At 35.2% G+C, this 13596-nt stretch overlaps 1 protein-coding gene across 4 annotated transcripts in view; it reads right to left on the reverse strand.

Annotated features, from left to right (window-relative positions):
- Positions 1-13596, reverse strand: part of LOC149078980 (cell adhesion molecule Dscam1-like) — a 248824-nt gene that overhangs the window by 187340 nt on the left and 47888 nt on the right. For all 4 annotated transcript variants that reach the window (XM_089241226.1, XM_089241225.1, XM_089241224.1 and 1 more), the window contains exon 2: positions 6552-6860. In XM_089241226.1, coding sequence (XP_089097352.1) covers positions 6552-6860 — 309 coding nt within the window. The remainder of the gene's footprint in view (positions 1-6551; positions 6861-13596) is intronic.

Genomic DNA, 13596 nt, shown 5'->3' on the forward strand with positions numbered 1-13596 from the left:
GAAAACCGAGCATTGGGTTCTCATCTTCTTTGTCAATAATAAAGGCATTATTCAGTCAATAGCTAGATGTTTGCTTAAAACCAACTATTTATTGGTTTCTTATTCAACCTCTCCCCTTCGTTAGGTTCGAATGATTTGAAGCTTGGGTGGAGAAGATAGCGCAAGACTGTGGAAACTCGAAAAAATATTTAAAAAATTGTCCCTCTAAGGGCTTTCTTCCCCTATGTTTTTCTTTCGTATACCTACCTATTACCTGATTCCTTCTGAATCAGTGTAAATTCGGTATCAATTCTCTAGCGGTGTTCACGGTTGCGCACTTTGTGCCTTTACTTCATTTGTTTGTTTATTGATGGAAATCCATTGCATTTTTATCAAAAATGGACGCCCAGTCAGAAAAAGTTGTCAGCTTACGACAGAGAGTTGTTAACCACCTACACAGGTGCCCGTAGATTCAGGCACATGCTTGACGTTTGGAAATAAGTTTGAAAATTTGCTTACCGATAGATAAAAGTGAAATGCGTGGAGGGAGATGAGAGACTTTGTATGTATGGAAACAGCAATTATAGACACGTAAATTTGATTTTTCCTCTATATTCAACAATAGTTATTCTTCCTCTGAAGAATAACAGAATAACTATCAGAGGTTATCAGACGTTATCAGACGTTATTCTTCCTCTGAAGAATAACGTCAAATAAAAACTTCACTGCACCTTTCATTTGGAATTCGACATTCAAATCTATATCATCCTTATTTATACGCGTATGGTTTCTATAGAATGTGGTTTTACTCACACATTCGATTTTGAATTACATTTATTTATTTTTCACCTGCTTTATCATTGGATTTACTCACATATCTAGTAAATTACAGGAAAATCTACCGGTCCATCATAACCGTAGGCTTAGTACATTAGTCTAAGGACAAATTTAACACAACTCTTAATTAGTTTTGTTAATGTAGTTTAACCTAGAGAACCACCGTATGTCGCTTCATTTAGTTTTTTTAATACCTTCCCTTACATTCTTTTTAAGAGAGACTGTGTTTTCTTAGAATGAAGACATGGAGTAAATAAAAGACGACGAGCTGAAGAGTAAGCAAGCAAGAAAAATAAAATAAATAAATAAAAGAAAACGAGTAAAGAAACATACAGAACAAACAAGTCGTTAAACGAAGCCACCATCGTCTTCTGAGGACGACCACGAGTACTATTTAACGAAAAGGAAGTTTTAATGAAGTTACCTCCCTTACCCTCCTTATGGTAGGAAGGGAAATAAAAGAGATCTCTAATTAACTCGGGATCTCCCATTCAAGATCTTTCTCTCCCATTTTTTTCTCTTTTAAATCCTCAAGCTGCTAAGTTGAATTATTCAAATTCGCTGTTTCCTCTGTTCCCTGGGTTACCCTTAGTGAAGGCTGTGTCTTTCTCATCTAGTCGAACACACCGCTCTATAAATGAGAATAGTCAGGCAATCTTACGTTTGGTTGGTATTTTTCGCTCCCTTCTTACATGGTTGATTCCAATGGGATGTTTTCTCATTAGTCCTCAACACCAGGTAAGAAACAAACAAGAGAAATAGTAGGACTAGGGTCCAAGTTGTCCAGGATGCGTATTTATGATGTTCCGGCTGAAGCTCAGTTATTGAGTAAATCAAAAAAAGAAAATGCAGTCGATTCTTGGTTTACAAACGTCTCTGTATACAATTCGGTTTACGAACAACAAAAATTGATTAGGTTTACGAATTCGCCTTGGCTTACGAACATGTAAAAAAACAAAAATTAGATTAAATCCGAAGGAACAATACATAAATTGTGAAGTTTACGGTCTCAATGGTGATTTTTTCAAGTTATTTTTTCCAAATTCGACTCCTCTTATCCAGCTCATGCATCAGCAAGACATTTCGAACTTTAAAAAGGCTTACATTAAAGAACTTTTTCAGCGATGTTTTTCAATAATCTCTGACATAGAATGAACACTCACTGACTTCTGTAAACACCATTTTGTTTTCCTACATTGTTCATCGTACTTATTGATAAAGCTTACCAGCTGGTGACTCACAGAATCGTGAATTCGGTTTGAAGGGAATAGTGGACAGGCCGTTTTTCAGCCAGAAATTCCCAGGGTTTTGACGCTGAAATTAATAGATGGAATTGAAAATAGTCATGGACCCGGCTCTGCCATTATATTGGATATAACTCATTAATATCATAAGGTTGGGATTGTTTCTATGTAGGGGAAGTGTATTTATTCAGTGTCTGTACGATGATTTCATTATGTTTTATACGTATGATACTTGCGCATAAAGAAGTGTTTTAAAAATTGATACTGGTAATTTTCGGTGTCCTAGCAACGAGTTAATTCATTTCACATTGATTCCAATGGTAAAAGTTATTTCGGTTTATGAACGGACTTCAGGAATGAACTTAGTTCGTAAACGGAGGGTTGACTATAAGTGAAAACAATGAATGTGGGTGAAGTTTGTTTATAAATTTGATTTGTACTAAACCACTGATTCTTTTCTCGAATAGAGGTTGCCAGGTGAGCTTGATGCATCACCAAAATTATGTCTTATACCATCCATGACTATTCGATTTGCTGCTTGCTTAGTGGCAGGATTAAGACGAAGGAGTTTTGATGTGTTATTGCTGCACATTGGAAACCCCGACTAGCACTGAATCAAGTTTTTCAGTTGGTTTGGGAACGTTATATTCAAGTACCTGGGTCTTTGAACATGTATACAGCCAAACTTGATTTACAATATATATATATATATATATATATATATATATATATATATATATATAATAATTACTTTATCACACATCCACCTTGTACACATCCCTCGGCGGAATTCCCAATGAATTGGTGCACACCGGAATGTGTGGCCTGTGTGTGGCCCTACCGTAATCATATTGTCGAAATCGTGATTGTCTCTTGTTCTTGCTGGTGCCTATTTTTCATATTTGGTGAATGAAGATGACAAATTAGTGAATTAAATCTTGTTAAGTGTAAAGTGATTTACCATAACTACACGTATTGTGTTAAACACAGAAAATAGCAATAATGGCAACGCCATTACCACTTGCAGGGGAGCAGATGGTACAAAATTTCGATGTCACTAGATACCCACGGGAGAACAAAACCTAGTGAGGTGTTTGGAAATATCCAAATACATTAAATACGAATTTGATCGAGATATGAAAGAAATATCGTTGCAGCGGTTTCAAAGTTTTTTTATAAAAATGTTGTTACATACTCAGTTATATTTATCGTAATAGCCCATATCGTTTTATCAAGAAGAGCTTGCCATCTGAATGAAGTAATTCGAAATCGAATTTAAAAATATCGTTGTAGACATATTTATATCAAGTATCGTTCAACAAAGTTTCAGGGAATTTAAAAACTATTCTGGATTTTTTTTATTTCTAATACTGAAATATTCACGTATACGGTATGTAGTTCCAAATTCTATTAAATAATTGGTGCCTGGCAATAATTTCCGTAAAATTATTAATATATGAATTTCTACAAAATTATCAGTATATGATTCTAATATATATAAAAAATTGAAAATATATGATTCTAATTTCTGTAAAATTATCACTTTATGATCTGATAGGTTGAATATTATTCGATTAAATATTTGTGTGAATGTTTATTGAATTCACTCAAGTAGGGATGGATCACTTAAACAACTATATATCAATCATAGGGGTTCAAAAATTCCGTCTCTTAAAATTTTTATTTCGCGATGTGCTTATAATTTTTCTTCTATTAAATAAATAAGATATTGCCTGAGATGAACTTCCTATTAAAAAAATGTTTTTTTTTTCTTCCGATATCGAAAATAGTTTGAGTAAAAAGTGTTCTTTGTTATCATGTATGCAATTCACCCGTTGATGGTGTTAGAAAATTTCATCTTTATTTATTCTTTCGAAGGCGAAAAATAACATTAGCCTGCAAACTGATCGTGGTCTTTTTCGAGATCCTAAAAGCTCTAAAATATCTATTTGTACACTACCTCGAGTGAAATAGAATGTATATAAATATATATTGCCAATGATGCCCTTGTGTATATTTTCTAGTTCGAAAAGAATAGGTGACTCGAAGGTATTAGGCACGAAGAACTGGCGATGAAACTAGAAAAGTGTTACCGGAGCTTCATTCATCAACCCCTGGCTAGTAGATGGCTGGCAAACAATACAAAAGCATTACGGTACGTTCGAAAAATGCGGAAGCTCTTACGGAAGAGAGGTTCGCGCTCAAAGAGTATTCCCAAGGGCGTTTTTCATCAAATTCTCCTACCGACGAATGAATTTATCTCGACGTAACGAGCATAGAGGTGGCGGAAATGTTATTACTGATGAGCTGTGGGCATTAGGAGAAGCCGTCTCTGAACAGAGAATAAATGCGTCGGTCGGCGGATGAAAAGCGACGATACTGGATAGCAGGCTGGCTTTAGAAAACTGTGACAGTCGCTTGAGATGTACCACCACCACCAGCTGGAGAGGAAAGGGAAAGTTGAAGGGTAGGTAAGAGAGGCGACAGAGAGATCTTTTGCGCCTTAACAAACAGTCTATGCATTTAGGATGACTTTCCTTTGGCAAACACGCCCAGGTTGTTATTCGTAGCCTTCCTCTGACGACGCCCTGAGGGACACCGATTAAGTTGGCAGAGAAACACGCGCGCTCACACAAACACACACAAATACACACACACGAACGTGGTCGTCGGACCAGAGACACCTCGTGTAGATGAATTGCTGATTCTCACCGCAAGGGAACTGGATTTAATCCGAGAAATTTCGACATTAGTAATTCAAATCTCCAACAGATTCGATGTTGAAGGAGACTACACCTCAAAGCATTATTTCTTGTTTGGAAACTACTATTCGGATTTACTCGAAATTCGAATGTGAAGGATAAAGGAATACGAAACGTGAAACATCTGACTTACCTTTAGTGAGATAATTTTGATCATATATGAAATATTTTGCCGCAACTGACGAAGTAGAACCAGATTTCACATACATATGATTTCAGATACACATACAATATTTTACACATTGTAAAATATTTCGAAAGAAGTTGTATATGAATAAATTCCAATAACTAATATTTCTTCGCTGAGTATTATTCGAATTAATTCGTGAGGCATGTCTGTTATTCAATTAACGGCGAATATTTTACCATCTGTAAATAAACAGTTACAATCTTTACATATTACTTAGTATTTTTGAATTTCTGGTTTAGTGAAAGTACATGAAACGTTTATTCACCACAAATATTTTCTATTGACGTGATAGTATTTTCTGCTGATGCTACCCAATGCAAATTATCAAGGAATTATATTCCATTGTGGGCAAAGATGCATTGTGCATTATTATTCAATAAATAGGACTTAATTTTCCCGATGTAGGTGGGTGATGAAGAGAACATATCTTCATATCGTCTCGCTCATGCTAGAAGCATGAATGTGCAATGTCAATGGAAAGTACGACGGAAATGGCGTATGAAGATTACTGTACGTATAATAATTACTCTATGGTAGTCGTTTCCGGAAAATGTTTTGTCACGTGCGTTTCAAAAGGGATATACATTCACGTTTCATGCAAAACTTAGATAAAAAAATAAGACATTCAACCAGATGATGTAAAAACTGAAAATTTACACATGCATGCTTTTAACGTGGGTGGAGCATCGCACAATGAGGTCTCTTAGCGTTCTCTTAAAGTGATCTTTCCACATTTCTGCCGCTTGGTGCGTCTTGGATTAGCGTATGCCGTGAGGTTTTGGATACTTTACTTACAGAGGAACAGTGACTTGGTCGAGATGATGCAGAGAAGAGTCACGCGTGCTCTTGATGGGTTTAAGATTTGAAAAGTGACTTTATTTTTTGAAAATGTTTGCATTGGAAGAGCGCAGATGTTGGAGGGGGGGGGGTATGATTGAAGTGTTCAAATTTTTCAACGGGATGGATAAAGTGGAGTTATTAATACACCGTCAATCAACTGCTTCGACAAGGAAACGCTAGTATTGATTGGTGAGGGACAATTTCAGGTTGTGGTGTCGCAGGGAGTTTTCCTCTGATAGGGTTGCGAATAAATTAAATAGCTTACCGTCGAGGGTCGTGAATTCTAACACAATTGACATGTTCAAAAAGCAATACGATAAACATATTGGGGTAAATCGAGATGCTATCAATACTTAGATGAGTCAACCATAATATTTTATGGGCAGTATATTTTATATTCCAACAGAATTATTTGTTATTTACTGCTCTCTTTAGGTTGCCGTATTTTTTATATACTTTAGATATATATACTGTATGTATTCAACATTCATATTTTTTTATGGGTATCTTTTTTCAGCTACCTCGTTAGGCATTTTTTCTGCTATGGCTTTTGAATTTGTGTTCGCATTTGTATAACCCTAGGATTATATGGATCGATCAAAATTCGTTCCAACAAGTATTTTTGAAGCAGTCGAAATACTTTTGAAAAAAAAAGGAAGGGGGGGGGGGAAATTTACGTGTTTTTTCCCCCCAACTTACCCGCTTTGACGTGGACTTCGGCTGAAGATACCGACCCATAAACGTTGCTTGCTACGCAGCGATAGATGACGTCATGCACGTCCTGCCTGTATTCCTCGGTACGAAATGGTTGAAAAACTAAGGAGCCGTCAGGTCGTGAATGCCTAACTCCGGGAATATCTGTCAGCTTAACGGCGTCATTTTTCGTCCAGTATATCGTTGGCTGAGGATCGCCAGTGGCTGTGCAAGGAATAACCGCTCCAGAAGAATTGTGGAAGACGAAACGGTTCGGTGGTTCTGTCAGAAATGCCGGACCTTGTGCTGCAAGACCTAATACGAAAAGGAAAATCATTTTCATACATAAGAATAAATTTTATTTCATTTTCAGAGAAAAGTTGCAGTTTTATATAAAGTATAGCATAGAAATAACATCGTTTTCAATTTCTGTATGAAGTATTATCAATATGAAGTAAAACAAATTAATGATAACAAAAATATTTATTAACATTACAAGTATAGGGTGTTGCATTAATTCATGAATAGTTTAAAAAAATCATGGAAATTGTATAAATTGGTATATTTGAATGCCGTTTGCGAAAACGTTCTTATGGAGGTAGTTTTTTTTTTTGGTAGAGAAAAAAAATCCATGCACATTATTGTTGTTGATAGAGGACGCTGCAAGAAAACAAATTGATTACATTGATTACATCAGGGGTCTTCAACCTTTCAGACATTGCGGGCCAACGCGAAAACTTCCATGAAGAACGCGGAATATTAATTATTTGATTTAAGATGGTATACAGATTCATAAGAATTGATGTGTTGCAAAGTGGTTAGTGAAAACTACTGTATATAGGCAAACGGGCCTCAAATTAGTGGAGAATTTACTTTGAAATTTGTTCATGATTTATGAAGATTTATTCATAATTTTTTATTGTGAAAACATTTTAACAACAGTATTGTGAATTTTATAATTTCATGACTTTGAAATGCGAAACTTGAAAAAATTCCTCTCACGCAAATTGAAATTATTTATAAGAGTAATTATCGAATTATTTATAAAAAGTAATTATGAAACAATTTTGTTAAAAAATATTCTGAAATTAATTTTAAAGTGATTAGGAAATCATTTCTTAAGTAATCATGAAATCAGTGCTTGACGTAATTATGAAACTGTTTCTTCCATTAAGTCAGAACCTATTTCTAGAAGCAAGTTAAAAATTTACTTATTTCAATAGCGCCAAGATTTTTCCTTAAATTTAATTTTTAATTATTTCTTTCAATGATTCTGAAATTGTTTCATTCCGCAATTATATGTGAAGAAATTTAGGAATAGTTCTAATAATATTTATTTCAGAAATAACATCTGGAATTTTTATTGGAAATACTATGATACTAAATTCCTACCTTCAATCAAAGTTCTCAGCAATTCCGTTATTTATGTTTTTTATGTTGCAGAATTTCCCCTTCGGAATTGGAATATGAAATTTAGTGACCTCAAAATTATTTGAATCCCGAGCCCTTCAAATTCGTCAGGACGGAACTCTTAATGTATCAAAATAATATAATACAGTCACAAATACAGGAGTACCGCTCACAATAACCGGAGACCTTCAGCAGACCTTAATTAAGTTCTCCTTTGAATATAAAGTAGTCATTTTTTCTCAAAGGGGTCAGCGGGCAACAGCAGAAGAGCTGCGAGGGCCACATTTGTCCCGTCATGCGTTGATGACCCCTGGGTTACATGTTAACATTGCAATCACATACATAATTATATTCTGATGTTGAAATGGGTGGATAAAGCACATTAGTGAATTTTTCGCTGGAAATATGCAAATCGGAAAATGTAAATCTGGGAATATACAAAAAAGGGTTCTATAAAATTCAGGGTGTACGATTAACCACACATTTTTTTCCCTGTCACTGGCGCTTACATAAGGAGTATTGTGACTCATATACATTGCAATGGTTGCAATGTAATCAAGTATTCAATGTAATTATATATACATTCTCGTGTTGAAATAGGTGGATAAAGCACGTTGGTGAAGTTGTTTTGCCTCAGCCATGAATCATCGGCTGGACATTTACGAACATTTCGAATACAGAGGATATTGAAAAAAGGTTCGGGTATTGAATTCCGTGATTATCTTTCGTGTAGTGATTGCTCTCTATCAACAGAAATTTGAACTATTTTCCTTTAACCTTTTACCAAACCACATCAAATATGGCAAGTCCTTCATTTTCTTATCAATTTTTAAAATATTCACTAAATTTATAGGACACCCTGTTAATTCATTAATATAATTATTCAAGATGAACATAAATTCAATAATACATTTTCTCATATTAAAATTTGTTTTTTATACTATATTGAAATTTTAAACTAATTTCTTTTTGGAAATTTTAATTTCAAATAAATTTTGTTGGAAAGTTAATATTTAGAAATATGGCCCCCGTTATGAAGTATAGTAATTTATGTCTGAACCTTTTCATTGAGAAATGTGACGTGGTTTATTGATTAATTGATTTTTAGTGATTGGAACTTTTTTTCTTAGGGGGAAAAAGTCGTTGAATTTCGAGTAAAAATAAAAGAACGTATTAAGATTTTTTCTTGGTGAACGTGTGCATTCATAATTGATGGTATGTTATATAGAAGCAACGAATACCATCCATTAAAGATTTTTTTTCTTTTCCATTAATGTGAATCAATAGGTCCTCACTAATGCTCCTATTTTTTATGGTTTTTTATTAAGGAATAGGTGAAGAAAAAAATATTAGATCTAACATTGTTTGTTGTCGGTTTCAACCTTTGGTATGGAAAGAGAGAGAGAGAGGAAAAAAAAACGATTCAAACATAATGGAGATCAGCACGCTACATCGTAATGATTAAGTTCCTAAATGAGAGTATGACGTTCTTCCAAACGATCTGGAAGCTGCGATCTCATTCTCTACAATCCTGAAGATGTAAGTAAGCGGCAGAAAAAAATACGCACACACACAGAATAAAAAAAAGCATGAGAGGGGTATCTCTCGAGTTTAGAAAAAAAACGCTAGAGGTATTTCATGGAATCTACAGCATTCTACAGCTGTCGTTTACGCGCATTTTTTGCACATTAGCCTGCTTTAATAAAAGCTTAATCTACAAAAGAGCTGTGAGTTGGAACCAGAAAAAATGCAATAAAATGTAGAGAAAAAATCACTTTTTTTTCTCATGATATTGAAATATGTTTTTTTACGACAAAAAATAATTTATTTTGATATTATCGAATACCTCCAACGCGTACTCTACAGTATTTCTTTATAATTTGACACTAGAGGTATGTCAGAGTAGAAATGTATACAAATAATTTGTAGATCCCACGGACTAAAGCGAAGAAAAGAAATCGAAAATATGAGAGACGCCCACTGGAGACTGATTTGTGCTGTAACTTTTCGCGTGTGTTGTGATGTGTTATAACATGTTCCTTTGATAGTTTCTGGTGAATGCTAGCGGGGTTTTGGTTCGATTAATCAAGTCTGACATCATCAGGTACTCCAAGACCGCTCAACCCTTATGGGAAGAGTGCGAACCATTCCAAGATGGTCTCTCTGGGCGGCCAGTAGTCATGTATGTATGTCTGCACAGCTCAGATACACCATTCATACTGCAAAGGGTTGTATAGTTATTAGAATTAAAAAAAACACACTTTTTATACAGTCCCCGTGTGTCAAAAACCCAATTACTATGGTGTTGCGCTGTCTATCCCGAGACCAACAAAAGAAATTCCACGTCTCTAAGTGCAATATTTGCTGAGATATTTTTGAATTAAAAAATCTGTGGAAAGTTGGGTAAGAGCAGCATAAAAAATAAAAAGAAGCGTAATCCGTAATTTTTTGCTGTTTCCCCAATTTTTCTCCGTTATTTGAATTAAAATATCTCAGCGGATATTGTACTTAGAAGCGTGGAATGTTTTTGTTGACCTCAGAAAGGACATGGTGAAAACTTTGTGATGGGGCATTTCAGAACAGGGTGCCGTATAAACATTAAACTTTTTGTTTTAATAACTATAAAACCACTTGCAACGTGAATGAAGTGGCTGTGATCTACACGTTATTCCGGTTTTTTTTTTTTTTTTTTTTTTTTTTTTTTTTTGTAATTGGAAGTATGCCTTTAGGGTCAACGTTTCACCGATAATTTGTCGTTCATGCTGTTTGCTATGCACTGTGCATATCAACCAATGACGCACAAAATAATAATACTAATAATAACAACTACTCAACTACTACAACTGCTGTGTTGATTCTTGCATTTTCAATACGATGGCACAGTTCATCAAAGCAGAAAAGACGTCATTCTGAAAATTTACAGCTATCTCATCGCAATAGGAAAATGCGTATTATCCACGTACGAGTCACCAATGTTGTAGTGTGTTTAAACCACCCTAATCGGTAAGAATCTGACTCCATTAATATTACTTTCAACTGCAAGTATTAAATTGAATTGGTTTTTTCTCTTAGAAAACCTTTTGGTATAAAACTTTCAAAACACAAGCAAAAAAAAAACAAACATTTTCCAAATGCGTCAGAAAAAAAAAATAAAGTGACGAGGAGTTTTAAAATAATGTCAAAAAGGGAACGGCCCCATAATCTGAAGGGGGGGGGGCAATATCACAGTCGTGGCGAACGACGTCGCAGGTAAAACCGTTGCCCTCAAGACAAATACTTGAGACTTCATAAGGTCTCTAGAAAATTTTCGCTTCTGCAGTTCTCAAAGATACACCAAATGTGCTCCAGAACTACAGTAGGGTTCATTGAAATTCCAAGGGCTGACCCATCCGCGACCTTTCAGCGCAATCGGGTGCGTGATGCCTGTATCATCGCTACAGTGAATCACTATTCCTTATCCTGCATTTATTTGACGATTAAACGTTACTAAGAATTGCAAAACCAGTCTTTTATTCAAAAGATGAAAAATGATAAGTCTGCCCTCCTTTTTAGGAAACTTTATTCAGGACTGGCTTTAATACCCTGCGCTGCCCGGGTTTTCCTTAACGAGGCTTTTTGGATCACGTGATATCTCCCTCTCTCTTTCTTGAAGGACATACAAACCGTGTCAAGTTAACCAATATGGCGCCTTTCTGCACGAATAATGAAATAAACAAATCTAGATTTAAAGAAACGTAGAATTGAAAATATTTTTTTTTCCTTTTTCAAGAGGTGCTAAGTATTTCGATCCCCCCCCCCCTGAACTTCCAGCTATCCATCTGCCTGTTTCAGCTTCCAAAAATGCTGAATTAAGGCTGTGGAACGGTTTCGATGTACTTTTTACGGGCCCATAATTAATTTTAAAAAACATCCTAACTCACATGAATTTATGCAGTTGAATATCAAAAGACAATGCGGAGACATTAATTTTCATGCTTGAGAAGATATAAATAAAAAGGTGAAATCAATGTGTGTTTGTGTTATTGCATGGATATCCAACTCAAAAGTAGATCCTGCTAATTACTTCATATTTAATCTCCTGGGCTTCGTATATCTCTCAAAGCGAACTCAATATTTCAAAAATCGAGTATTTAATACAATTTTTAAAATGATTGATGTGACAGAAAACTCCAACAATTTTCCGCATTTCTACAGTAAAATCTTCAACTTTAACACTGATTTCTATGAGAATCACTCTTTTTCTGACCCTCAAAGCGATGCTGGTGATGACGTCTATTCAAAAAGCCTCATTACGGGGAGGATTGAAATTGTGGCAAACCATTGTAAAAGGCATAAACTATTATGCATATACGTACAGAACTGAAGAAGTGACAAATCATTGTAAAGGCGTATACACGTCTAAAATGCATTGCTAGGGAACCACGGTAACCAAAGTAAACGTTCGGAAAGTGATTGTTACGGCCCAAAAACCATTGTTGCTCGACTGTTTTTTGGGGCATTTGCCCTGCTCGAAATTTTAAAGTAGCTTATCGTTCATGTCGGGTCCCATTTGGTATATATGCAAAATTTGGCAACGATGGATCTAAAATTGTAGATTTGTATAGAGAACATACTCACAGAGACAGAAAATAAATTTTATATATATAGATGTACTCTATTCTTTTTGTCATGGCTTTCAGTCACGAATTATGGTAGGCAGTCACTCTTTAGAGGAATGTATCTAAATTATTTGTGGTTGATTTTCCAACTACTATTACATTTTTATGTTTCCTCCTAACCTCCCGAGTTTCACCCTCAAATGTTCTCTAGCACCCCCATTCTTTCGTTTTAGAAATAGGATGGCGTAAATCAGAAATTCTATGGTTAAAGGAATGTTGAGAGTAAAAATACGAATATATTTTGGGAATGACGTTCAATTCTCATATCTACCATCAGCTATTTCATTTGCTATTAGAAATATTTTATTTCAGTACTTAAAGATATATGGATATCCAACAATTGATTGAAGTCTATTCCATCAACATAGCCACGTGAATTCTAGATCAATTCTCTACTCATATATCGCGAAATTTATACATTTGGTAATCCGAACTGAATAACTTCATTCCCGGTATATGGACTTGACTTACATGGTCAATAGATATCAAAACAATAGACCGCAGTGTTAGAACACCGCATTAGAATTTCAGATTTTGGCTCCAATGGATGTAAGCTACCGAATAAATGAGGAATCACAACGGCATGACGATACACAGTCCAGATTGTTCGAAAGTTCAATAGAGATCTCAGCGAATGGAAATTAATATAATATTGGCGTTCGTTCAGATGTCACATGGGCGATATTCAAGTAGAAACGACGGACAAAGACTATCAAAGGAGCAGCAAAGAGAAGGAATGTTTGAACTCCATACATTTTACTGATATTATTATTATTCACTGATATTTACGTTGGCATATAAACATATTTACGTGTAATTGTACTATGCTATCCAAACTGTACTATACAGAGTGGACTGCGAATAATCTGCCCAATGAAAATGGGTGACAGACGAGCCGAAGCGGAACATAAAACACCATAGAAAACCTGCCCTACCGCTAACTGTTTTCGAATTATGGTGGGAAAATGCATCATGGGAGAAAA

Source organism: Pholcus phalangioides, unplaced genomic scaffold (genome assembly GCF_987345545.1).
Source record: "Pholcus phalangioides strain wild (caught in Gottingen) unplaced genomic scaffold, Ppha-v1.0 ptg000013l_1, whole genome shotgun sequence".
Classification (NCBI taxonomy): domain Eukaryota; kingdom Metazoa; phylum Arthropoda; class Arachnida; order Araneae; family Pholcidae; genus Pholcus; species Pholcus phalangioides.